Here is a 26,919-nt window from a genome sequence, read left to right on the forward strand (position 1 = left end):
ATTGCATCAAACTGACTTTAACATAGAAATCTATAACTATAACTATATATTATATTAAAGGAGAAACCAAGAATAACATGTGTCATCTCTTTTATTTTTAAAAAATTTCCCGCCAAGATAAATTTTTTTTTTCCAAACCTTCTTAGAGAATATTTAATACTATTAAATTATATTTCCTTTACTATTTGGTAATTATATTTCATTTATACACATTCAACAAAAGTATTATTCTTTTATTTAATACTATGCAATAATATTTTCTTACATATAACTTTGTGACGTAATCTGTAATTATTTATATTAGTCGTGCATGTAATACTTCCACGATTTTCTGTAGTATGATATAATTTCATTTTTATTTTTGTAATTACAAATTTTTCATCTTATTTCGCATGCAATTAGATAACTTTTGTAATTAAATATATTGTTAAACTAATAATAAATAGTGAAAATTATCGTGCATGGCACAGGACCTAATCTAGTTAAAACTAAAGACCAGACACAAAAAGGAAATAATATAATCTAACTAAGGCCCTATTTGGTTTGATGTAAAATGTAAAATGATTTTCCCATTTTCCTTTGTTTGGTTTATGAAGGTGTGAAAAATTGCATTCTTAATAATGGAAAACATTTTCCTTTACAAAACAAGGTAAGCCACATTTTACTTCATCCTCCTCCTTACCACCTTTTTACTTCCCTCACATTCCCACTCATATTTTTTATATTTCTTGAACTTTTCTTGTATGTAACCAAACAAATGAAAACTAATTTGCAATTGTGCTTTTCCTTGAAAATATGTTTTCCATAAAAAGTAAATTTTCATTGAAAATGTTTTACATCAAACCAAACGGAGCCTAAATACAGTAAAAAGTTAAAAAAAATTCAAGTTCTTATTCACATCAAGAGCAGAAGAAAACAAATCAACATGCTCCAAGCTTTCTGGATCAAAAAAAGTAAAACTAGAAACAGTTTATCAAAATCATGTTTACTGTTGTAATACTATAGAGTTTCCTTCCTTTTGCCGTCGGGGAAAGGGTACAGGTGCCGTTCGTACTAATTATTGATTACCTCCTACAAGGTTAAAATGATTTGGTACTTGGGTAGACGTCTAGTCTAGAAGATGATTTTGGATATGATTTTCGGCATTGACCATCATGATTGGGAGACAAGAAAAAATAATGATTGTAAAATAATTGTCCCACTACTACAATGGAAATCAAGGACAATCAAGGACATCAACACATCATGCGAGCTACACGTGGTTACACCGGAATTCAAGTATGCTGAGGCAACATTAATCACTATTTTGACAAATACTTATAATTGTATAAAATTTTTACTTGAAATATATTTCTAGAAAAATAGTGTCATAGAACTCAAACTCATTTAGGGTCCAAAAATTTAACTCCGGGAATACAGTCGAAGTCCTTGGTGCCAAAAACTTGCTGCCTCTATTTATTTTTATTTTTTTTTACGATATTGGTTTTTTTCATGATCTCTAATCATCTAATGCACGTCAGTGATCTCAAAGTCTCGGACACACATAGCTTGTTTTTAGGTCTTGTGTTGTAGTAGCCACATTTTAGAGTAATCAAATTACTATGAGATTCAAACAAAAATATTTTACAAGTGAATGTACAGATACACATCTTTTATTACTCTACATCGTATAACTTTCTTGATATAATATCTTCAACATAGCTACCCGTGTAATAAACAAGATTATTTCCCCTTATTTCTAGAAAAGTAAGTTCAAATTGTCTAGTAAGGGTTAATAAGTTCAAAGAAGATTAATTAGTACTTTCTCCATGAAAACACCCTTTCATAATCACTAACTACAACCACTACTGCAATACTGCCCTAATTTGTGTCCGGCCATTGAAAAGTTTATAGAACTATAGAAGGTTCAAATATAAACTACCTAATCCCCAACTATCAGTCTCACCCTCGTCTCTAGTAAGATGAGACTACTAGAGAGGATTCACTGAATCCCCTTCAATAAGTACTCACACTATCCTGGGTCACCCTACAAGCTGAAATCTAATGAATCTCCACAATTCTGTGCCCATACACTGGCCTACTAACAGTTACCTGATTGCAACTTATGTTAGGCTCAAGTCCAAAGAACTCAATGATTAGGGGATAATCAAATATGGCTCTTCCACAACTTCAAACAAGACGCCACAAAACAGAGCTGCCGACCCTCGCAAATATAATGAATGGGTTGAAGAAAAAAGAAAAGATAGATAGTAAATAGCTTCATGGACCCGGAACACGTCATCCACTTTACAATAAGAGACGGGAAAAGATAAGTGCAATCCAAAATATATTTGGACCTCAATTCAGTCAGCAAGCTTAGAAGAAGCCACTGTTATCTCTTTCAATGTAATTCTTCCTAGAAAATGCTAAGACTTCTAGACTCTAAAGTGTACGCTCTTAAGCATGCTTTCAAATTACTAACAATACTAGACAAATATAGCAAATATCTTAATCTATGTATTGACACCTATAGCATGTGTATCTTAGACAACATAACATGAAACAATATACTCCGTAGCATTAATTATGTGAAATGAAACACTAGCAGGTCGACAAATTTGCCTAGGAAGTTTGGTTCTTGGAGGAAAACAAAACAATTTATGCAGCACATGAAGCATTAATTGCTGAGATGATGAAAGAGATAGATCTTCTTCGTCTACTTACTTAGTAAAGCACAGGTGGCCAAAGAATCCATCACATCTTTATACTTGTCTGGATAAATCCTCAATTGGTTTCATTTTCATCATCTTCTGTAGTTTTTTAATCCAAGTTCTTCCACACTGGGTCCCTGTGTTAACGGTTAAGTCAATCTAAATATGATTCAGACTCATGTCTATTCTATGCATGACTGCAATTCAACAATGTAAAAGACAATGGGATAACCCCTTCAAATTAATGCTTATCTTTAGTTATATGGCAAGACCACCTGTACCTGGTTGCAACGGAACTGGAGACAAGGAAAAATAGTCCATCAAAACGACATCAAACGAGACATTTGGGACATGCCTGTGAGAAAGAGGAGAATTTAGGGGGGGAACTGAAAATAAAGAGAACCATTAAGTACATTCCATGAGCAGTTACAAAACTAAACATACATTTAGCTGGGGAAGAATTTTCCAAACTGAAAGTAAGACCTAAATAACACTCTTCCTGAAAGCAATATAATAGACAACAGAGAAAGCTTTATAAACCTATCAACCAGTGATGTCCATCAGCACAGTAACATAGTCTGTCTCCTTCTTTAATTTGGCATTAAACCTCATTATTATGTGGGATCCATGAATGAACAAGTCCTTATAACCAGTTAACCACCGGAATGTTCTAGTTTAGTCTTAAAGCGATAGAAAATACTAGTGAACATAATTAAATCATGGAGAATTAAATCTAACTCCCGCAAACTAATCAAAATGATCCACAAATACATCAGCGAACAATAATGAATCAACCAGATCCATTTTTGGCAGTACAGAAGGTTTTTTTTTTTTTTTTTTTTTTTGAAACAGCAGTACAGAAGTTCTTCTCAGTGGAAGTCAAGAAATAACAACATATGAAGCTATTAATATTACAGAACAGCACGCTTAAGATATCTATAACAAATGAAACCCTGCTGTTGCTACAGAATGCATGAAGTTTCAGAAGTATACATGATGCAATTTCTCCAGAAAAACATATGTTTGATTTAAAATAGAGAGACCCTCTCTTTCTTGACAACAATAAAAATACTACCTTTGTTTCATATTAGTTGCAACAAATGAGTTTGTATAGAATCCTAGGCAAAATTAGTTTGTAAATGTTAAATGGAGAGAGAAAGATAGAGATGCATGTTATGTGGAGAGAGCTAGAGAGAAATCACAACTTAAAAAACAAAAAAAAACATTTGTTGCAAATAATATGAACCATTCATTTTTGGAAAATGTTGCAAATAATATAAAACGGAGGTAATATAAATCCTGCCATCTTTAGCTTTTGGTTTCAAAGTAATGCAAGACATGAAACTTAAAAAAGAAAAAGAAAAATAAAACAAGGCAAAAGATTTACTCGTGCACTGAATACCAAATAAAATAAGATAAAATAAAATAATCAAAAATAGATCTTCAATGAGCACTTTGATCACCTAATTTAGTTAACTAACAAATTAGTAGCAAACTGCCTAAGCTATCATTCCAGCATGACATGGACGCCAATGATCAATTTGCATTCTGATTTGTGCAACGTGCAGTCCCTCAACATTAATAACTCAGTTAAAAAGGTACTGTAACTCAATGCGCAAATCACTAGACGAAATCAAAAAATATCATCACGCCTCTACGGAAAAATACATCCAATGAGATATGTAACACACGAACACGTATACAAAATGTGCAATTTATACCCCTTTTTAGATGGAGGAGCTTGTGCAATAACAAATCTCCAAGTTTATGAATCACATGCACGATGTATTTCTTAGTTCCATCAAGCAAAAAACAGGACAGGTAAGTATCAACATTAGCCCATCAACTTATATGTAACGCTTAAGCATCTACAAATACTAGTAAATAATCTAATAAATTGAACAGACGCTCTTACATTGGATTTTTGATGGCAAGTACTCCTTTGACAAGAAGGAAAGTGAGTGGACAGACAATGCTTCAATCTCAAACTTTAGACCTTTATCCTGCATCTTCTCTAGTTCCAGTCTTGAATGGCAAAAGAGAAAAAAAATAAATAAATAAATAAATATCATCAAACACACAGACATTTTAATGACAAATTACAACAGCTTAAATTAAGTGGTGAAATAGACCTCCAATGTGGCTCCTCATGCTGCAGGTAACACCTATGTAACAGTGCTTCAATTTTCTTCTTATCTAGTGGAACGAAGGAAGCAAGAAAGTTAAAGTAATTTGCAAATAAATTTAAAAAAAAAAAAATAGAAAAATGAAAGTGGGAAGTCTTACCACTTGATTAAAGAAAACATATGTTATTTCTATTTACCTTCAGTAGTCAAGGGAAGGAGACACTGTGAGGGAAGTGCATAATTTTCATAATCAGATGTAAAAACACCAAGCCAGCAGATATCCGGTATGCAGAGACATTCCACATCATACGCCATTTCCTAGGAAATCGAATAAAAATATTTACAATTTAAACAGCAATGAATCAATTCAGACTATCTGACCACAAAAGTGCAATTACTATTGGTAATTATAATTAAAAACATTATGAATGTTCACAACATATTATGTTGCAAACATCACCATGCCTTATTGCCACATGCGCCACAAAAAAGCAACTGGCACCGGTTATAGATGTTACTAACCATAGAGCCAAATCGATAAGTGGCCAAGATGTCAAACCCATATGGATCAGAATCCACCAAGCAATATACAGGAATATGCAGCTTCTCAGTAAGGAGGCGCAAAAATCTGAAGGATGTGTAAATTCATGCATACCATGAAAAACAGATGAGTGGAATCATCAATTGAGAAGGAAAATCATAGAGCTTAAATCAGAAACTGACATATCATTTTTAACTTTGCACACTATCAAAAGGCTAAAAGATACCTTCTTGTAGGAACATCTGGGTATCCACGTCCCTGAAACAGCTACAATTAAAAACTAAATTTCAGAAGAAGAAGAAAAAAAACACGAGCTTGTACATTACCGTAATAACAATGCATCGATTGTGGCTGCAAAATTTATCATTCGCCAGTCTCTGGAAAACTGCAAGATTTTGGAGGAAAGGTTCATTTATCACAAGGATGAGTACCCCAGAGTTTATCAAGAAAGAGTATTACCTGACTCCTTCTCCACAACTAAGACGTATTCAGCAAAACTAAGAATATCTAATCAAATCGTCAAGAAAAATCTTACTTTTTAGCACACATATATATTCTGCAAACAGATTGATTAAACAGGCCAGCATCTAATGGAAACATGCATATCATCATGTCAATATTCAACTCATAGCTAAGCTATTGCATTTATGGATATCATGAACATCTTCAACTTGGACAGGAACAGGTTGAGCCTGAAGCAAAACAAGACCTGCATATGAATATTGAATATAAATCTTTATTCCATGAAATGACATTGTATACCAAGCACACTTACAGTATTAGGATTAGCTATGCAATCAAACTTCCTTCCGTCTTCAGAAAACCTAATCCAGCCCATCATCAACCTAAGAAAGAGTTAAAATGAACATGCTATCAAAGTTCACAAAATGCTAATAGCATGAGTTAAAATTTGAAAGAAGAAATTGAAGTCATGATGCCAGCAGATGTAAAAATTAAGGATGTCTGTAATTATTTTGTCAGCGCATTGATCTTAGGCGTTTTTACTAGCCCATTAAAATTGGATTAGGAATGATCCCAAGAACTAAGAATAAAAAGCAAGATTGTACTTCTAAAGTGATTGTCAGTAATTTCAATGCTGCGGCAGCGTAGAATAACTCCACCATGAAAGAGAGGGGGAGAGGTGGAAAATGAGTAATAAACAATAAAAAGGAAGATAACCGGTATAATTGATAGATTAAACTTACCCTTTTGCGACAGATACCTGCAAGACATAAGGGATAATAGAGTTATGGGTTATTCTAAAGATTTGGAATTTTAAATTCACTTCTCATTGATAAAGAGCACAGATCAAAAGTTATTGTGAATGACCAGCGTGAAGCCATGGCCCATGGTACCAAAGATAATGTAATCAACTAATTCATATCAGCATTCAGCAATAAGCCACTAGGAACAGACATGCACAAAGCGATATCATAGAAAAAATACAATAGTGAACGAGCGATTGAGCACCATGATACCACAGTGCACAATATGATTCCTGCTAACATAAGCATTCTAATATAATGATAAATTCAAGTTTCAAGTCATAAAATTTAGCCATTTAGTTCAAAGTTGATCTACAGTAGCTACTATACCCAAGTTACAGGATTAGCTGAGCCATATCCGAAAAGGGAAAAATATTGAAAGAAGAAAACGAGGTATACTCACTACATTTAAATTGTGGCGACTACACTCAAGGAGTATGCATATATCATTTATGGCACGATCTACAACAGACTGATCTGCACAGACAATAGAAGTACCTTAGTAAGAAAAGTTACAATTAGTTTCCGATGAAATTAAAAGAGAAACAACAGAAGTGGAGAGATTCGAGGATAATCATTAATAAAAATTGTCTACTGCATTTATAAAACCAGGTCAATAGTATTTCTAGGGAAAGAGAGACAGCTGGAACTCTAAATGAGTGTGCACTCCAATATTGGAGAAGTGAATGATTCAGTTACCAGACTGGTGGTAGAAGCATCTTTGAATAAAATATATTAGTAAAAACTGTAGCAAGCCTCAGCAATTCTATAATAATTTTTCATACTGGAAGCACACCTGAAAATAAAGATGGATAAGTATAATATATATCTCGTTTTGACGCATGTTTGTTTTCTTGTAGAAGCTGCTGAACTATTAGCAACACCCTTAGCAAAATATCTGGCGGAAAAGTGAAAGTAAAATAGATGAATGGAATATGAAGCATAGTATAATAATGGTAACAAAACATCTGTAAGCAATAAGACTATATGTTTGTGTTCTGAGAATGGAAGTTACCTATCCTATGAGCATGTGGTTGCCTTCGCAAGGTAAGTACCTCTGTTCCTACTGGCAAACTGGAGCTGCATAAACTGCATACAGCAGTAGAATAACATAAACATGAAAGTATCTTGAAAAATGCACATCCTCCACCCCGTAAAATATTTAGTTTGGAATAACAGTTAGTTAAGTGATTCCAAGAGCATATAATTGACAACTATTTTTTAAGATACCATGAAACTTGAAAAGATCTTAATAATTCTTGATATAGAGAGAACCCTAAATCAGCTTCCAATTCATTAGATATAATACATAATTTCCAGCTTCAGTCGTGTTCAAAACCACAATGCCAGAACTTATGTTACAAAGAGCTTGTTCAGAACGTGGTTCTACTCATAACATGGAGCTTCAGTTGCTCCCATAATCTCAGTTTCCAGAGAGAAACAATAGAAAATATAATTTTGCTACAGAGTATTTACTAGGTAAGACCACAAAGAAAAATTTACAAGTAATCGCTGCATACTTTCAAATTGAGAAAAATAAAAAAATCTCATCGGCCTTATATATACTCGTGTATACGACATAAATTTCCATTGTTTCTAAAATTAAATCATATACGGAGTATTAATAATTTATGAAGTCAAAATCATTATTATACTTCTAACACAGATTTAAAATCAAAATTGCGTTAGCATGTCCAATCAAGTTGCAAAATGTCAATGTATCTTAAAAGGAAAAATAAGTTATGTCTTCAGCATTATACACGAAACATGAATCTCCGAAGGAAGGCATTTATTTACATGGATATCAACTCAACTATCAATTACATGTACTTCTAAATCAACATATAACTGAAAAATAATTCGAAGATCATACAAGAATGAACAACACACTTAAAAAAAAAAAAAAAAAAAAAAAAAAAAAAAAAAAAAAAAAAAAAACCGAACCAAATCCATTAGCATACCTAATCAAGTTGCACTATGTGAAACTTTCATGAATATAAGCATAACCTCAAACTTCCAAATTGTGTCTAAATAACTAATCTCGGAAACACGAGTAATACGAAATCCATGTTTAAACAAGTTAACAAGCTGCATTTTGTCAACTTCTCTATAAATCCAAATCATATACTCGTATCTAGCATAAACATCCAAATCGCAAGCACCAATTCATACAAGTATAAACTCAATCATCAACAACATATACTTCTACTTCCACGAAGTTTGAAATCTAAATTGAAAATTATAGGACGAAATTCAGAAGTTGTACCAATTTTCAGCAGAATTCGTGCAGTAAGTTCTGAATTTATTGATCAAAACCACTGGAGATCGGCCATTGCAAATATCTACGAGAATCGAACGACTAAAATCTGCAACAACAAACAAAAATCAAAAACAAAATGAGGATGAAGATGAATTAGCTGAAATTGTGGAATTTAAATTATGGTGAATGAAATTAGGGTTTCGATTACGAAAATTAAAAAGGAATTTACCTCTGATTTTGTGAAGCAAATCGCTGGTTTTTGGAGTTGAACGCTTTCCCTCCATTTTCTCGCAGTTGAGTGATAATTTTATTTGGAAATTGAATTGAATGAGGTATATATTTATACTCTCTAATTTCTACTGCCGCTGAGTTTTACGTCGTAAAGACAAAAAGCAAGGCAAAAGAAAACGGGCCGGTTAGTGAGGTTATTTTAGTGGGCTGATAATTTCTCTGAATTTGGGCTGTTGTTGTATATTGGGTCATTGTACAAAAAAAAAAAATTCCCCGCATAGACAGAATATGATCGGAATTATAAGGTACCCCTTAAACTTTAACTAACTAAACTAGTTGGCATTCACTACAAACAATATACTTTTAATGTTGTAAAATGTTAAAAAAAATATACAAGTACTAAATAAGTTGTTTGGTTTGGATAAATTCTTACTTGGGTGATTTCTCATAATATTTATTGTATTCAAAGATCGCCTCGACATTAGAAGTGTTAGTCAGATTATCTGAGTCGGGTGTGTGTCGTGTTGAATTTAGGTCGGGTCTTGTTCGGATACCCTTCGAGGTCAGGTCGATTAATGCAATAATGCTAGTCTTCACCAAAGTAATTTAACAAGTATAATAATTTCATAATTTGTATTATACACGGAGTACAAATTAACAGCAAGATTGCAAGAATAAGTTGGGTTGAGTTGGGCTCATGTCACGTCAGATAGATTTGTTGGATTTCATATCAGGTAATCGTGTACAATGCCATTTTGCCACCTCTGCTACACATCAACAACACCATGTATAGATTCTGTCTACATTAAAATGTCTTGGGTGTAACAATTGTTTCTAATTTCTATATAAACTTTCAATCATGTTTCACGATGTTAATACTTTTACAATTATTTCATACGTATACACAAACACATATTATATGACTTAAATATCCAAAATCTCCAAATCATAATGGATTGGTGAAATCATAGCCATCTACAATTTTACCCCTTTTTCTTGAGTTTTCCATATCATTAGTTTTTGTGGCTCTCTCTCTTTATATCCGCACTTTGGATTCTGCCTCTTATTTTCCTGTTATAGTCTAATCGTCGTTGTCTAAACTAACATGATTATCACTTAGGCAATTTCTGGCATAATAATAAACATATTACAATGAATGTATAATTCACTGGCAGTACGTGAAAATATTTCTTCTCCCAACTAAGGATTCTCCAAAAGTCAATTTTATGTTACATGCTGTATTATGTATTAGATACTAATACTCATTTTTCTAGAAGATATTTACTCTTTGCATAAACTTTATCCGTCTCTTCACCCAGAGGTATCATCCTTAATGAGAAAGGACTAGGCCAACTCTTCAATGTTAAGCCCTGTAAAACCATGGAACTGTTATGAGACAATGTCAGTACCAGCAGGAAATAACAGTCATTAGTTAAATTTGAGTTCGTCGTGGCAATTGCTTAGACATAAACTCATCACATTCTTAAAACTTTCACCACATGAAAATGGAAACTTGCTACATTTGAAGACGTGTTCTCGAACCTACTGTCTTTGCCAAATGATTACATAATTATAATCTGACTCTGTAGACAGTATCTACGGTAAATACAGTAAAGATAAGAGGGATGGAAGAAAGAAACTAATATTAATGGAGCATAAAAAATTTAGTCCTCTATATGAATGATGAGAATAAGCAACATAACACTAGCATCAGTGCATGTGCATCACCTTGGTAAATAACTAGGGGCTTCCTATATTTGGAAAATGGGATGTTCTGATATGCAAATATCCCTTGAAATCACAGTTTATTGCAGGAATGTTAGCAGTTCCATTGTTTAGCGTTGTTCGAATAAAATTATGGGGCGTCCGAATGCCATGTATGTCTACTCGACAGACACTCAATGAACTCTTGCAGTTGCAAGGACCCTTCCATCATGGGCTCTGATGCTATGTTTACTTACCACAACATACAAATTGGCCCGGTGAAGCCCTTCATCTTACCTAACACCAAAAAAAAAAAAAAAAAAAAAAAATCAAATTCTCTACAGAGGGATGAACTGTATCAGCACTTACATGAAAAGTGAATAATTTTGTTATTTAAAGTCATAATGATTCCTCAGACATTTATGTTAAAAGTATACTTCGTATTAGTTTAATATAATGGTGGAAGCCCGGAAGCTCATACCATGTGACGTAAAGAGATCTTCTACAAGTATCTTCACTTCTCAAGCACCACAACTATACCCAGATCACATAATTTCATAAATTATAGTATTCCCTCCGTTCCTTAAAATTCGACTCACTGTATGTTGTGTATAGTTGACCATTAATATTTTTGACTATGTATAAGTAAAAATTTTAAAAAGTATACTTAGCTTAATCTAATAAAAGCTCATATAGCTAACTTATTTTCTTTTGTATAAGTCATAAAATACGGTCAAAGTTATGTTATTTTGACCTCATGAACAGTAAGTTCACTTTTGTACTTTGAATGAATTCAAGCTAGTAAAGTAGTCTGCTTGCCCACAGAAGGGCGAAAGCACGACAAGCCTACCCATCATCAAAGCAAGCCCAAGTCAGGATCTATTCAAAAAAAGCCCGTCAAAAACAAAGGTTGTATAATTCTACATTTTTTTAAGGATGTGTCAAATTGACAATGTAATTTATTTGATATATACTTTGTATTATTATAACAAGCATTATGTGAGACCATCACACCCTCCGTTCCACAAATATTGCAACAATTATCATTTTAGGAAGTTCTACAAATATTGCAACACTTTTCTATTTGTATATGTTTTCTCTCCTTCTCTATCCTCATCACACGGGTCCACATCTTTATTCCTTTCTATCTCTCTCTTCATCTTAAAATCCGTGTCCCTCACCCATGTTGCAATATTAGGAGAATAGAGAAAGTATTAAAGTTATTGTAAAACGGTCAATTTGAGTTAAAATTAACCAGTTTTTAGAGTAACTTTGACTAATTTTGAGATAACTTTTATTTCAATGGTTAGTGTCACTTTATGATTTTACAAGTCAAAAAATCAAAAGTAATTATAGAGTTTCACCAACAAGTCGGAGGGATGATCTATGGCCATCATGCTATACTAACATCATTTGATGATTAACAACAGTAGAACAAAAGATGAAAGAAAAAGTAATTTCAGTACACTATTGAAATTGATCTCGGCCTAAAAGTAGGATTTATCAAACACTTAAGGCTCGTATTCATTTGAGCTCCACAAACCCACTCACCTACCCACTTCATATTTTTTCTCACCTTTTGTCTTTTCTTTTCCTTATTCTATTAATTTGAATTTCTCTTTTCTCAGTTGCTAATAGGTATTATCACTCGTGTCAATTCACACTATGTATATATAATCTCTTCCTCAATTGTACAGGATGGTGCCATGGCATAATAAACCCTCGCAGCCTCGCTCAAACTTATTTGCATTGTTTAATTCCTCATACTTCCTCCGTTTTTTTTTTTTAATTGCATCATAAGGTTTTGGAGGCAAAATTTGGTAGTGGAAAAAAGTAAGAGAGAAAAACGTAAAAATACAAAATTGTCCATGTAATGTAAGATAAAATAAAAAGTAAGTGTGAAAAAGTAAGGGTATGTTGGGTATTTGCAGTGTGAACATAGATATTTTTTATCATAAAAAGGAAATGATGCAATAATAAGTAAACTTCCTAAAGTAGTAAGTGATGCGATAAAAAAAGAACGGAGGAAGTATATAAGATATGATACACATAAGACTTACTCGCATCAGTATTAATTCTATCCTCTTCAGCATCCCATAAGAAAAGTACTCAGTAACTTATTTGAGACTATTGATCATTTCTATTGCAATAAGTTCTTTCAGACACCCTAAATTGAGTATATGTAACTATTAATTCAGGTAGGAAGAGTATTAAAAGTTACTCCTCAGTCCTCAACAAAGGAAAATAAGAATACCCTTATACTAGCTATATTAAAAGTGAGAATGATGCTGTGGTGAGACCAATTTCATATAAGTTATGCGTACTTTATATTGGGAAAAATAGACACAAGAACGGTGAGGGGTAAATAGGGAGAAACAACAATCAGAATCTTGACCTTTCTCCTGCCTCTTCCACCTTCCTGCTTTGTTTTTTAGGAAGACGGCGGCCTTTCTTATTTCTTTATGACAAATTTCAAACCCAAACTCGATCTGACAGTGTTACAGTGACAACTAATTGAGCTAAACGAGTGGTCTTCTCCATAATTATAGGGGGGCAATCATACACATTGGGAATTTTTAAGTGGCAATAAACATCATGATTAATCTCTCCAACGCTTAAAGCTCCTTTATAAAGAAATCTCAAGCAGGGAAAACAGGCCTGTAATGTCCCACCACCATTTTGTACATTGCACCAAATGAAAGCCAACTCTCTTTTGCTCTTCCATTTCATCCACTAACTTCTTTTCTCTCTTTTCCTAGTCTAGAGATTCCCCCTCCTAAGTCAACCTTCAACAGTAACTACTATATAAATACTGCTATACTGAAATTTGGATAAACATTAGCCAATAAACAAGTACTCACAAACCTTAGCTTATCTCTGCCATAATGGAAAAAATGGATTCTGAGGATCCTCCTTCTATGCCTTCGACCCCGGTAACCCCAGGTACTCCAGGGGCTCCCCTCTTCGGAGGCTTTGCTGTCGATAGGCCTAAAAAGAAGTCACTTCTCAGTAGGAGATCCAATTGTTTCACTGTAGATACTTGGCCTAATGAGGAGGGTGGCTTGCCCGCTGTGACCTGCAGCATTACAATGCCCCCTCCCCCGGTTCCTTTAACAAAGAAGGTAAATTTCTAACTTTATCAGTATTTCGAAATTCAGGGAAATTATGTTATTCAGAAAATCTTTCCATTGTTGTATATCAAACAATAAAAAAAGAGTACTTTGTATAAGGGCAAGAAAACAGAAAGAACCTTCATCTGACTGAACTCAATTGTCTTTGCATCTGACTAATAATTGCCCAATTACATCAGGTGGTGGCAGAGTTCGTCGGTACCCTTATACTAATCTGTGCGGGCGCAGCCACTGCTATTGTGAATCAGAAGACGGATGGATCAGAGACGCTAATCGGCCTTGCTGCCTCCAGTGGCCTTGCAGTCATGATCATCATTCTCTCTACAGGCCATATTTCCGGTGCCCATCTGAATCCATCTGTCACCATCGCCTTTGCAGCACTGAGACATTTTCCATGGACTCAAGTAAGAAACCAAAACTATGATCTTCAATTACCTTTATTAATACACTGATATGATTTACAAATACTTAATACAGATACGTTTTTCTTTATTTAATTATGTAGGTTCCAATATACATAGGAGCACAAACGTTGGCATCTCTATGCGCTGCATTTATTCTCAAAGCAATTTTCCACCCTATCATGGGTGGAGGTGTAACTGTTCCTTCAGTGAATTATGGTCAGGCTTTTGCATTAGAGTTCATCATCGCCTTCAATCTCATGTTTGTTGTCACTGCAGTAGCCACCGACACAAGAGCTGTAAGCATCAAAATTTTCTTTTTACCCCGTACTTTTGAATGCCTCTACCAAAAAAAATACTTCTTTAAGAATGTCTCCTCTTAATCAAGCTTTCACTTTTAAATATTCATGAAAAAGATAGAGAGAGAGAATTCTTCAGAATTAAACAATTCCAAAAAAATAAATGCATGGAATCTCACATAAGAAAAATCCAAGCTCTGAGATACTAAATAGAAATTCTTGGCTTCAGTGAGGGTTTGCAACGTTAATAAAAAAATTACAAAATTACCATGATGAAATAGTTTCAAGAAAGTCATATAACTTTGCACTTCAATCCTCACATTCAAAACTACAAAAATAAAGAAATTGTTTGGAACAAAAGGCGTTGTACATGGATAAGACTTAATATGCACAGCCTACTAGAGACTAGCATTAATGTTTAGTGGATTCTACTTAGCAATTAAAAATTACCCACCACTGCAGCAAGTAAACACAGACTATTATATTTTAAATAGATATAACTATAAAAACTATTGTAAATGACTTATTTTATTATGATGTTGGTAAACCATAAGGAAAAGGGTATCTACAAAGTCCTTTCCTCACACTGCACTATTTTATGAAGAAAGACAAAGTGGTATAAGGAATCTATTAACATGAAGGAGCTAAGAAAAACTGAAAAAACATTTGTGATGTTCTGCAGGTGGGAGAACTGGCTGGAATTGCAGTGGGGGCAACTGTCATGCTCAACATACTTATAGCTGGGTAAGTACACCTCACCCCCTCTAAATCATAATAGATTCTAAAAATTTACTCATGCTTCACCCATCGGGTGGTCAAATTCAGAATGTTGTATTGTAGCATATTTAGGAAGAAACAATTAAACAAATTTATAAGTGAGATTTCCACATCAAGAAAGGGTTAAGTATAATTTTATAAGCTTGTGTTTTAAATTAACAATACTTCGTATGTAGGAAATAAGAAGAAAGATAAAAAGCATAAAAATTCTCGAGGTAACAAAAACTTCTAATTTGAAATTGACAAGCACTTTTCAGATTTAATGAAAGTCTTAATAAATGGTTGACAAGATTATAATACTTTTGATAGCTCTGTAATCATTGATAAATGAAAATTGCTAATTTCTAGTGGTGTCGAATCATAAACCAAGACGAAAGAAGACATTTATAATATGTCTATGTTATTTGATTAGACAAGGTAACGCAATAGTCCAAAATGGACATGATTGGTATAATAACATGCATAAACCAGAATATCTATATAGTAACAAACTTTAATCTTACTTCTACTCCGTATTATTTTTGTTTTGTTTTGAGAAAACAAACTTTTGTCTGATAATAAGTACCCAACTTATATTGCTTACATCACATCAATAAACAACTTGAAGAAAAATAAGACATAATACGTGTTGTGACATAAAAGCAAAAGGTATTATATTCATATTTGACGAATTTTTCTCGGGTATTAACAAATGGGAAAGTTTTAAGAAGGGAACAAAACCACTCACTCAAAAAGAGGAATTTAGATTATTTAACAGATTCATTTTAAAATAAGGAGAGAACGCGACAAAAAAGTTTATTTTCACCGTCAGGTTCAATCATGTACATTCATTCACTGAGTAGCTTACGTGTTACATTCTTAAATGCGTTCCATGATGAAACTATCTCAGTGCGTCACTAATGCGCCGTTGCGCAAGATCATCTGTCATGAAATTTAGATCCCATTGTTAAAAGGGAAGCTTATGTCAAGTATGGGTTGACTCAAAACAATACATGTCATGCAAACACAATATTAATGTACCACAATATTCCCTGTCCCATTAATCAATCTCCATAGGCCAGCACATAGCACGGCAAACTATGAAATTTTATTTTTCTTTCTTCAACAGGCCAACTACAGGAGGATCAATGAACCCAGTGAGGACACTGGGGCCAGCCATAGCTGCAAATAACTATAAAGGGATATGGATCTACTTTACCGCCCCAATTCTTGGGGCACTCTGTGGGGCAGGTGTCTATTCTGCCATCAAGTTGCCAGAGGAGGATGAAGATGCCCTCAAGCAGCCCTCAGCAGCAGCAAGCTTCAGAAGGTGAATTATTCAGAATGAATGATGGTGCTTTCTGTGAGCAAAATGACAACTAGTATCCAGTTGCTGTGTGCATTGTAAATGGTATAATGTCAATCGCAAAAAATGTGACCTATATGAAAACTGAGTTTTGAGTTTTCAACAGCTCATTGGAAGTTATTCATTTCTCTTGGTGCAATGTCAAGATCATTAATAACTGTCAAGCAATGATCATGTCTCTTATGCACGACTGGTCCTTATCACACCACATCGTTTCTCTTGCAATGTCAGCTATTAATTATAGGATTATAGATTTGGCACCAGCCAATATCAACTATGCCCCCTTTCAAAACATCAGCACAAGAATGACTCGTACTCATCCGTGTCAATCCATCCCCAAAGGATATATATCAATGCATTGACCGACTAATCCATCCCCCAAAAAATAATACAGGAAGAAAAACTCTCTATACAACTAACTACAAAGAACAAGGACCCAATAGAAATTCAACAAAATACACCACACACACACACATAAGAAGGGAAGGAAAAAAAAAAAAAAAAACAAGGCAATACTCCTAAAATAAGGGTTCCTTAAACAGGCAAGTGAATATCCTAAAAGCAACAATTGACTGTTCACAAAATAAGTGAGAATAAGAAATAGTTCAGACTAACCTGCATGATGGGAAATTCATAAAAGAAGATGGCCAACTGCTCCTCTTCAGCAGAACAAAAGTCATTGTATTGAGAATTTGAGATCCGTGCCGGTTATGTAACTGCCATCCACAGTACCTGAGCATAAATGTCGATCAATCAATTAGAGACACCACAAGCAGAAGTACAAGTGTGAATCAAAATAAAGCACTAGTAGTAAATATAGTATCAGTTGCTACAGTGACAACAACGATCAAAGGAAATTACAACTCAAAGAAGTCTGTCAAAGAGTAGCAATAGAGAGTGAACGAGAAAGTTGAACAAAATCACTCAAAAGTAAATTTCCTTGCCATCATAAGGATAATTACCAGCCCCCGAAAAAAGGAGATCACTAAAAGTGCTTCAAGAAACTACTGTATTTGTAATTCAGAAATGTGTAAAATACAATTGAATAAGCTTAACACTTAGTTGCATTAATGATTTGAGCAGTAGGTCATACTATAAACTAGCCTTCTAAAAGCACCCATTACAATAATTAATCAAGTATCTCAAGGATATGCCAACAGTTAAGCTTGCTAAATTGTTTTGCTGACCAACTACAAATAAATGCATGTTTGCAAAAATTGGATGAGACACAACAGAGACAAGAATAGAGAACAAAAGATTATCACAGGCTCACAGCAATAGACACATATCAGCAACAGTGACAAGCATATGAAACCGCCAGCTATCTTAAGTTGTAACACACACCTACACTCTGCTGTTCAGGATATTCACGTATTATACACTTTTCTGTTAAGACAACGATAGGTTAAGACTAAGAAGGGAGTGGAAGGGCGAGACTGCGAGAGAGCAAGGGATCAACATTCAATCATGTGATATGAATTGAGAAAGGATAGGGAAAGGGGAAGAAATTGGAGGGCTCAATTTTCCTTCCCCTTACAACAAAACATAACAGTTAGGATGAAAAATTCAAGCCCAGTTCTTCACTATCTCCTCCTCAGCATCCTCTTCTCACCATGATTTCTAACCATATACATTTCCAGGAGGAGTATGTGTCCTCTACCCTCCTCCCCTCTCACTACCTCTTCTCATACCCTCTTTCTCCCCCTGATTCATCTAGTGGATGAATCCTTGACTATCTTATTTTTGTTGCGTTACTTCGTCAGTTCTTCTCCAATAGTCTTCATGGTAATAGTTAGACATCTTAACCTTTTCCCACTTGACCACTTAACAATACATACTAGCTGATAGGGGTGGCAGCTTTTGCTTCTTGAGGTCTTGCCATCACCTCAATTTTCTTAGCAACAGCTACAATTATCTAAAAAATTAGTTCAGAACTTACAAAGTTCAATCCTCACCAGTATCCATTTTTACCTCTTTGTTCCAAACCCTTCACCGAATGGAAAAGGTTAGAAATTAGGCACTGTCAAAGACTTCAGCAACCAGTCATAATTGCCAAATACAAACTAAATTTCTAAAATGGTCCATATTCCTAACATTCAAAAAACTTGGAAATAATAGACCGGTGAGTCTTATCTACTGTTTCACTGGCACCCCTGAGTATTATTCATGACTCCAACATCATATTCTCAACAACTAAAAGAAACAAAGATTTAGCTCACTCTTAACTAACATGAAACAACATCGATTCTAATTAACAAAGTAACACAGTTAAGGACAACGTAATAGCATATCAATCAAACAAAAAGTTCAACATACAGCATCATATGGATTACATATGCTATATGGAACTAAAATGGATACACAGAATGCAAATCACATATCGAGTAATAAACCTTCGTAAACAATGTGATTTTAAAAACAATTCTCTACTCGATGTGCCTAACACCACGATGACAATTTTAACTCGTAACATTGACCTCTAATGCACCTTATCCCCATGTTCATATTACAAATGCAATATGCTATAATGACATAAAATGCACGGGCGCTAATACACGCGACATTACCCAATAAACCTTGATGAACACTGAACAGTGCAATCAAAAGGCATAAAAGCCTATAACATTGATTACATTTCTTACTCAAATTCACAACATTGACCTACAATATATATTCATGATACGAATGCAATATTCTATGACAAACCAAAATAGTCTGATTTTAAAACAATTCTCTACAGAAATTATCATTCACTGTGATTGCATTGATAACACAGATTTAGGAATGCAACTCATCAACACAAAATTCATAAAACAAATAGCAACATTACTCATTGCTCAATTTCACAATAAACCTTGATAAATTAACAGTGTAGATTACAATTGAAAATCAAATTGACCTAATCAACACAAAATTCAGCGAAAATTCTCAGAATAATTGAGAGAGAAAATAGCAATAACCTGAGAAAGTGATACTCGATTCAAACAAGCGCAACACCGGCAACCTGATCATCATCATCATCATCAATTTTGGACTTCCGTTGGAAGAATTTGGAGAGAGAAAGCAGGAAGCAAGCGATGACGACGCCAATGACGTCAGCGACGGCGTCTTTGGCGGAGGCGCCGGAGGAGCGGAAGAAGCCGAGGTGATCGGCGGCTTCTTTGGCGGCGCCGGCGAGGAGAGAGAGAGAAGCGGCGAAGAAGAGAGAGCGATTTCGGAGGAAGGAGGAATGAGTGAGAGAGATGAGGAGAGAGAAGAGGAGTGTTAGGGAGAAGCAGAAGATGATGTGGTATAGCTTGTCTGCTGATGTCCATGAGTCTTGCCCTTCCTCCATTGTTGATTTGTTGTGGTGTTGTTTGGCACTGGATGTGGATTGTGGAGGGAGTTGAATTTTTTAGTACGAGTAAGGAAGGTTGCAATATGTCAATGTAGCGTTTATGCCCACGATGACGTAATAAAGGTGTCAGATCCGATTCGATCTGATCACTCGACGTTAAAACAATCTGATTCAAATTTTGACTTAAATTTAACAAGACTCGCATTTGAGATAGACCCAACCCGACTCTATCGAGACCGACCCGTTTACACAAATTGACACCTCCCATAAACATTATGAACATTCTCAATGAAGACTCAAACACTTTTTAAGTTTTTCATTGGTGACCCCGAAATTTTTGGTTACTCATTGATAACCCTTGGTGACTATTCTACTCTCAAACATGACCCTTTGAAGCAAAGAAACCTTTGTTCTATTAACATTCCGTTGCCTTGTTTCTTTTTTGTGTTTTGTTCAAATATTAGATGCCAAGTATTTTGATGGAACACCAATTTATATTATACTACGAACAATTAATGAACATTTGTTAATGTATTAAAATCAAACTAAAAAATTTTGGTTGAAAGAAAAGAAATACTAAAATAGGGCGACAGTAGTTGCCAACTTGTCCCAAAAACCTTGCTCATCTAGGCTTGTTTCCAAAAATTAGATCATCACTTATAATCGAAGTTATGAAAACCAAAAGGTTAATAACACCAAAAGACGAGGGCATGAATGAACGTATAAGCAAAATTGCAACCATTGGATATCACTTGAAAAAAGTTGTCCACTATAGAATACAGTCTACATATGCTTGCTATTATAAGCATTCTCAGATACATAATGCACCTATGCATATTATGCAAGCCCTAAGTCATCTTAGCAATCAGCTCGTTTATATTTTCCTCGCGATTTCCAGAGTCTCCACCATTCTTGAATAGATTTTTCTTGCCCGAGAATCCATCTTCAGGCTTGGCAAGGGAGAAGGGCCATAGAAAACGAGTTACCTCCTTAAAATGTCGGCCAACAGAATGAATTTCGTGGACCATATCCTCAAGACATAAAACACCATGCTGCCCCAATGCCTGGACAGAAACAATTCACATTCATCATGTCTTGCTATAAATGCTTTAGGAATGAAGAAATTTAATGGCAGCTCATCAGAAATTAGTAACTGTAGCAATTTCTAGATTATCATACCTGCTCGATGACATTATTGTCTGTTAGAGGAACCCTCTCCTTCTCCACCTTTGCTAGACCCTTCTTAAAGATGAGATCCCTCACATTTTTAAGATTTGGATACCTACAGTTAGTTAAGACGGCTTTAATGAGAGAAAGAAATAAAACAAACAACAAGCAATGCTAATATCCTTCGTTAGAACCTAATGACTTCATATGCATTAAAGTGTTTTATCAAGCACTGATTTTTAAACTTAAATAAATGAAAAATGATGATGGACAGAATAAAAATAGAAATGCCACCAAATACTGTAATAATCCTAGATTGAAAACTTGATCAATGAATACTTGCCATTGTATTACATTTACAGTACAAAGCAATCATCTAAGAGCACACACCAACATACAAACCGGATCATACAAAACAAAAGGCCAGAAAACTGACTGACAAAACAAAGCCAAGAAGCAATTAGAAATTTTATGTGGCTAGCACCCCATAGACTGCTTACTGCTTAGACAATTCAGAAAAGCCAGTCATACACGAGGTGGACTGTAGGATACTAGCATGTTAGCTTCTCCTAGCTCCCATCCCCACAGGTTAAAGCATCCGGCAAAAGAATGAACGACTAAGGCTCAATTTGGTTTGACATAAAATATATTTAGTGTAAAACAATTTTACATGGAAAATACTATTGCACCATTAGGGCTTCCTTTCTTTGGTTCTATGCAAGAAAAGTTATGGAGAAGGGAAATGGCAAAGTAAGGGAGAGGATAAATGGGAGGAGAGTATAAGGGAGATAGGAAGGAGGGAGGAAGATATAGTTTCCCTTCCTTTATAAAGGAAAATTGTTTACAAACCAAACAAAAATAATTATGGGAAATGGAAAATTCATTTTCATGGAAAACATTTTACACCCAACCAACACTCCCTAATACAAAGTATAAGTTTCTCTTTTCAAAAGAAACTAAAAATAGAGAATCATGCAGTAGTTCAAGAAGATATACAAGATCAACATAGGCAAAAGGACTCATCACTTTGTACTTCTGTAGTAGACAAAACGTGCAGCAGGAACGACCATAATGTTTATTGCTATTCCAAGACTTAACGAGAATTATGACAATAGATAAATTCAAAAGAGCATCAAATAAAGTATATAATTAGCCATAGTCTATATAACCAGCACGCAATAAGGTTATTCCTTACCCATAAGTTACATATGGCTCCACCTTGTTCAACATTGCTAGAGTCCCTTCAGTTGCTTTTAAGAAAACACCACTGTATATTCTCTTCAATCCAAATGACCTCAAAATCTTCTGCATTTGTGGATGAACAGGTGCATTACTGAAAAATAATAAATCACATTTAATGAGAAAGTAAGGGCAATGGTAACTATAAAGGTAAATTTGCATTCAAGCCCAAAAAACAATGATACAAGCTCTCAAGTCTCAGCTCACCCCTGAATTCGGATGACAAAGAGAAGCTTTGATGATGATGCAGTGGAAGTTTTTCGTCTCTTAACTCTCTGCTTCATCTTGACCAAATCCATTTGCTAAATTGGAATTTCAGATAAAATATAAAATAAAAAAAATAAAAAATAAAAAAAAAAAAAAAAAAGTAATAAGTAAACAGTGATACATATTAATGAATAAAATAAATAAATAAATAAATAAATAAGCCCTAATCATATAGAGAATGTAACTCACAATTCAGAAACCATGTATGCAACTCAAAAGAGCAAAATAGGAAAGAATAGCCCAGAAGGCAGAATTATAAGTATAGCTTGCTGATACATGTGACAAAACGATAATTGCAGACATAAGACACCTATATTATACTTTCAAACTACTGTGATACAGAATATTTTACCAGACCACCACAAATATGATTTTTTTTTTTCCATATCTGCATACAATTAAAACTAGCTACCATCCAAGCTGAGGAAAATCCCTAAAACCCATATTCACAAAACCCTATCTCCAACAGTGTTAGGACAGCTCAAGAATTGACAAATACAAGATCCACAGAAACAATTCTTAAGAAGAAAGGGATCCCAAAGAGTAATTATCTGACCAGAGGCACATAAAAATACTGTAAGATATAACGAAGATTTTGATTCTATTACTAGGGATGTCGATCGAGCAGGTATAACAAAACTACAAAAGACCTTCTCCAATGGTAGTGCGGCGGAGCCGCAGAGGTGGGGAAGAAAATTGTACCCGTTACCCACTATGGATGATGGGACAATTGCAAAACTTAGGTTCATCCTGCGCCACATCTGCACAAGTATAATGAACTACGATCCAGGGATAATTTACAGCAATTTACACCAATATTTTTCTGAAAAGGATAAGAGATCCAAATTAATCAACTCTCTCATGGCAAAAGAATTTTGCCATTCTGTAGGAGCAGAACCCTTGTCTCATCAATAGTTAAAACTCATAGGAAATCGACAGCAGCAGTGAAATATTTCTCAAACCAGACAAGCTAAAACCTTTTCTATCCCAGCTCAAACAGCATTCCTACTTCCTGTGTCAGCTCCTTGCTCACCACTTTTAACAGAACTAGCTAAAAAGCCTAAAGTACACTAGCATAAAATGCCACTATGCTATTGTTCAGATTAGAAGTCCCACAGGGGATAAATGTTAATTTTTAAAAGTTAAAATCTTCTTCCAAGAAAATACCAACCAAGCTAAACCACATCTTTTTTACTTTTTAATGTAATTCCAATTTGGCTAATTTCAATAAGCAGGATAGAACCAGCATAGGCAGCATTGTTGTCATTAGTAGGCTCAACAGAGAACCTATATATTTCTCATGTCATGACTCATGAGCAAGATAGACAACGTGATCATAAGATTCATAACTCTCCCTTTCAAAAGGTGCATCATATACTCAATGACCTCACATTCTAAGACTCAACACCAAACATAATAATCAAAGTTATATAGACCATATCACACAAGGGCACACTACATAAGAGATCAACATAAATAGAAAACTAGCTGGGCAGTCATAGCAAGATGAAAGGCTGCTCCTGATTGACCCACTCCAAGACAAAACTACTATCTATTAAACTCTCCCCAGAAATATACACCTAAGGAACTATCTTCATTGCCAATTTATTCCGTATTCGAAGTATAATTCTTCGCTAATATGCTGCCTGAAACCAAAGATGCAAATCCAAAATAAAACTCTATGACTCTATCATAACATCATCACATTAACTCTATAAGCCCACAATAAAAATGCTCCAAAAATTGTAAACAAAATTACAAATTCTACAAGTCACCGGACAGAAATAATACCTATTAAACTATCTTCTAAGCTTGTTCATCCCAAAAAATACTTTCCGAAAACCAAAAGAAGCAATTTCAAGCTAATTTTCTACAACTCTTGTTCACCCTAACATAACATCAAACATCATAACAAATTACACCCACAAATCCTACTTGCATACTATGAAGAAAACCCTAAAAATCCCACAATATAACAAATCCAACATTGTAATTCAGACTTTCGCATCAACCAATCACATCTATTACAAAATTAACATACACAAAAAATCCAATCAAAGTATACCCATCAAAATCATAACCAAAAAAAATGAACCCAACATTAAAATTCCAAGCAAAACTGAAAATTATGTCAAAAAAAACCGAAAATAAAGAATGAAGGAAAGAAGATTACTTTACTTCTGTACTCCTTGATAAAATCCTCAGGTTTCTTAAAAGCAAGTTTCTTGTCTTGTTTGATTTTCCATTGTCTTTCCAACAATTGTTGCCTCCTTCTAATCGCCCAATCCTCGCTATGCTTCCTCTTCTTCAACACCGTCTCTTCTATGTAATTCAATGCCTGCTCCTCTTTTTCCGCCATTTTTTCTCTGCAAATTTCTCAAAAAAAACATATTCATTCAATCAATTGTACCATTAATTCGCATGAAAAATCGTTTAAACAGGAAGATGTGAAGGTAAGAAAATGAAAATTGACCTAGAACTGGAACAATGTTTGAAGAGCAATTCGAAGCTCTGAATTTGGTCGAAGAGCTGAGTGAGGGAGGCTGAGAGCTGAGGTTTCTAAAGGGTTTACAATTTAGGGCTTTAGGTCATTTATGTTGACTAGGTTCTCTCCACGTTTTAAACGGTGAACTGAGATTAATTTTATTAATTTTAAATTATTTATGGCTATTTTATTAAATATTACTGAATAATTTCGAAATTCACCAAATGTTATCAAATTTTTCAAAATTCATCAAATACCACCGATTTTTAAAAAATTCACCAAGTGTCATTAATAACTAACGGATGTTAGTTGACCCACCACTTGCCACGTGTCACCTTCGATTGGTCCTTTTTAAAAAAAATTAATAAAAAACCGAAATTATTTAAAAACTTAAAAAAAAGAAAACCTAAAACCACCATTTGCTGCCACCAGCCCACCCTGCTCCCCACCCTTACCACCTCCCGTCGGTGTCGTACTACCCCTGAAAACGTGCGCCAGATCCAGCGACACCCACCTCAACCTCGAACCACCCTCCCCTTCCCCTAAACCACCTTACCCCTCCCTAAAACCCCCTCCCCTCGAAAGACACTCCCTCCCCATCGCCCGGCGCTAAAACCCTTTCCCCGACGCCGACGAACACGATTTGCCCCACCCCCTGTCGTCTCCACTCCCTTTCCATTAAAACCGAACCCTAACCCTAACCTGAGCTCTTCGACCGTAGCCATGGCGGCACAATCCCTCGGGTTAGGGGCGAGAGAAGAGGAAAGAGGCACAATCCTTCAATCTCTTCGATGGTTGTGGTTTGTGGGAGTTTTTGGTGGTGGAGGTTGGCTGCGGTAGTCAGTGGGTCGCGATGGGGGAAGAGGAGGGGAGCTGGTGGCCGTCGGCACGCCTGTCGGTGCAGGTCCCGGCGGTAGGGGCTGGGGTGGTGGCTGGGGTTTGGGTTTTTTTATTATTATTTTTTAAAATATTTTTGGTTTTTTTTTAATTTTTTTGTTTAATTTTTTTTTTAAAACAGACCAATCAGAAGGCAACACGTGGCAAGTGGTGAGGTCAACTAACGGCTGTCAGTCATTAATGGCACTCGTGATATTATACTAAAAACTCGGTGGCATTTGATGAATTTTGAAAAGTTCGATGGCATTTGGTGAATTTCGAAATTACTTAGTGGCATTTGGTGAAATAGCCGAATTATTTATTAATGAAATTAGCTTAAGTTTTATTAATTAAAATTTATTTTAAATTGTTAGATTTTAAAGAGGTCTCTTGGGAGGGTTTTTTTTGGTTCCTTTAGGGTTTTTCCTTGGGAGAGTTTTCCTAGCCTCAATTACTAGGTTTTTTCAATTTCTTTGAAGGATTTTCTTCTGTCTTCTCCCTTTTCTCTCCATCTCTATCATCTCTTTTTCTCTTGGACTCAGTTGTGAATTTTTGTAGGGGCTTTCACTGGTATTTTTACTGGTGGTAAGCCCCAAAAACCTTTCAATTGCTTTCAATAGATATATCTCATCCTTGTGATGATGATTTTTCTCTTGAGTTTATTTTCTTTTTGTGTTTGTTTGGTGAAAATTGAAGATCTGAGTTTCATAATCTCTACAAGAATCCGAAGGACCACATGAGTACTTTCACTCAAACGACTACACATCAGTGGATTTCA

At 34.9% G+C, this 26,919-nt stretch overlaps 3 protein-coding genes and 1 long non-coding RNA gene across 4 annotated transcripts; 1 reads left to right on the forward strand and 3 right to left on the reverse strand.

Annotated features, from left to right (window-relative positions):
* Positions 1–2,967: 2,967 nt before the first annotated feature.
* LOC110735459 (meiotic recombination protein SPO11-1-like) lies at positions 2,968–9,454 on the reverse strand. Its single transcript, XM_021915649.1, has 16 exons — positions 9,112–9,454; positions 8,889–8,988; positions 7,638–7,711; positions 7,419–7,520; positions 7,026–7,099; positions 6,563–6,579; positions 6,133–6,202; positions 6,015–6,049; positions 5,817–5,866; positions 5,684–5,742; positions 5,584–5,615; positions 5,339–5,444; positions 5,014–5,134; positions 4,823–4,886; positions 4,606–4,715; positions 2,968–3,045 (listed from the first exon to the last, which is right to left on the reverse strand). Exons 1-16 carry the CDS (start codon positions 9,164–9,166, stop codon positions 3,011–3,013), a joined length of 1,104 nt encoding a protein of 367 aa, XP_021771341.1. The 5' UTR covers positions 9,167–9,454; the 3' UTR covers positions 2,968–3,010.
* Positions 9,455–13,475: 4,021 nt separating this feature from the next.
* LOC110735486 (aquaporin NIP6-1-like) lies at positions 13,476–16,890 on the forward strand. Its single transcript, XM_021915675.1, has 5 exons — positions 13,476–13,939; positions 14,128–14,352; positions 14,454–14,648; positions 15,331–15,392; positions 16,534–16,890. Exons 1-5 carry the CDS (start codon positions 13,703–13,705, stop codon positions 16,736–16,738), a joined length of 924 nt encoding a protein of 307 aa, XP_021771367.1. The 5' UTR covers positions 13,476–13,702; the 3' UTR covers positions 16,739–16,890.
* LOC110735487 lies at positions 14,589–20,166 on the reverse strand. Its single transcript, XR_002514116.1, has 3 exons — positions 19,731–20,166; positions 17,386–17,502; positions 14,589–14,692 (listed from the first exon to the last, which is right to left on the reverse strand). It is a non-coding gene; the product is annotated as an uncharacterized LOC110735487 (long non-coding RNA).
* Positions 20,167–20,822: 656 nt separating this feature from the next.
* LOC110735488 (60S ribosomal protein L7-1-like) lies at positions 20,823–25,386 on the reverse strand. The gene is made up of 6 exons (XM_021915676.1): positions 25,254–25,386; positions 24,954–25,146; positions 22,721–22,815; positions 22,470–22,607; positions 21,287–21,389; positions 20,823–21,171 (listed from the first exon to the last, which is right to left on the reverse strand). The coding sequence occupies exons 2-6, from the start codon at positions 25,137–25,139 to the stop codon at positions 20,956–20,958; spliced, it is 738 nt and encodes a 245-aa protein (XP_021771368.1). The 5' UTR covers positions 25,140–25,146; positions 25,254–25,386; the 3' UTR covers positions 20,823–20,955.
* Positions 25,387–26,919: the final 1,533 nt, after the last annotated feature.

This window comes from Chenopodium quinoa, unplaced genomic scaffold (genome assembly GCF_001683475.1).
Source record: "Chenopodium quinoa cultivar QQ74 unplaced genomic scaffold, ASM168347v1, whole genome shotgun sequence".
In the NCBI taxonomy this organism is placed as follows: Eukaryota; Viridiplantae; Streptophyta; class Magnoliopsida; order Caryophyllales; family Amaranthaceae; genus Chenopodium; species Chenopodium quinoa.

Coding starts and splice junctions, on each gene's coding strand:
- LOC110735459 (XM_021915649.1), bottom strand. CDS start 9,166: ATGGAGGGAAAGCGTTCAACTCCAAAAACCAGCGATTTGCTTCACAAA. Junction 5,135..5,338: donor CTTATCGATTTGGCTCTATG/GTTAGTAACATC, acceptor TCGATTTCCTAG/GAAATGGCGTATGATGTGGA. Junction 4,887..5,013: donor CCTTCCCTTGACTACTGAAG/GTAAATAGAAAT, acceptor TCGTTCCACTAG/ATAAGAAGAAAATTGAAGCA.
- LOC110735486 (XM_021915675.1), top strand. CDS start 13,703: ATGGAAAAAATGGATTCTGAGGATCCTCCTTCTATGCCTTCGACCCCG. Junction 13,940..14,127: donor CGGTTCCTTTAACAAAGAAG/GTAAATTTCTAA, acceptor CAATTACATCAG/GTGGTGGCAGAGTTCGTCGG. Junction 15,393..16,533: donor CTCAACATACTTATAGCTGG/GTAAGTACACCT, acceptor TTTCTTCAACAG/GCCAACTACAGGAGGATCAA.
- LOC110735488 (XM_021915676.1), bottom strand. CDS start 25,139: ATGGCGGAAAAAGAGGAGCAGGCATTGAATTACATAGAAGAGACGGTG. Junction 22,608..22,720: donor TTTGTCATCCGAATTCAGGG/GTGAGCTGAGAC, acceptor ATTATTTTTCAG/TAATGCACCTGTTCATCCAC. Junction 21,172..21,286: donor ACAATAATGTCATCGAGCAG/GTATGATAATCT, acceptor GTTTCTGTCCAG/GCATTGGGGCAGCATGGTGT.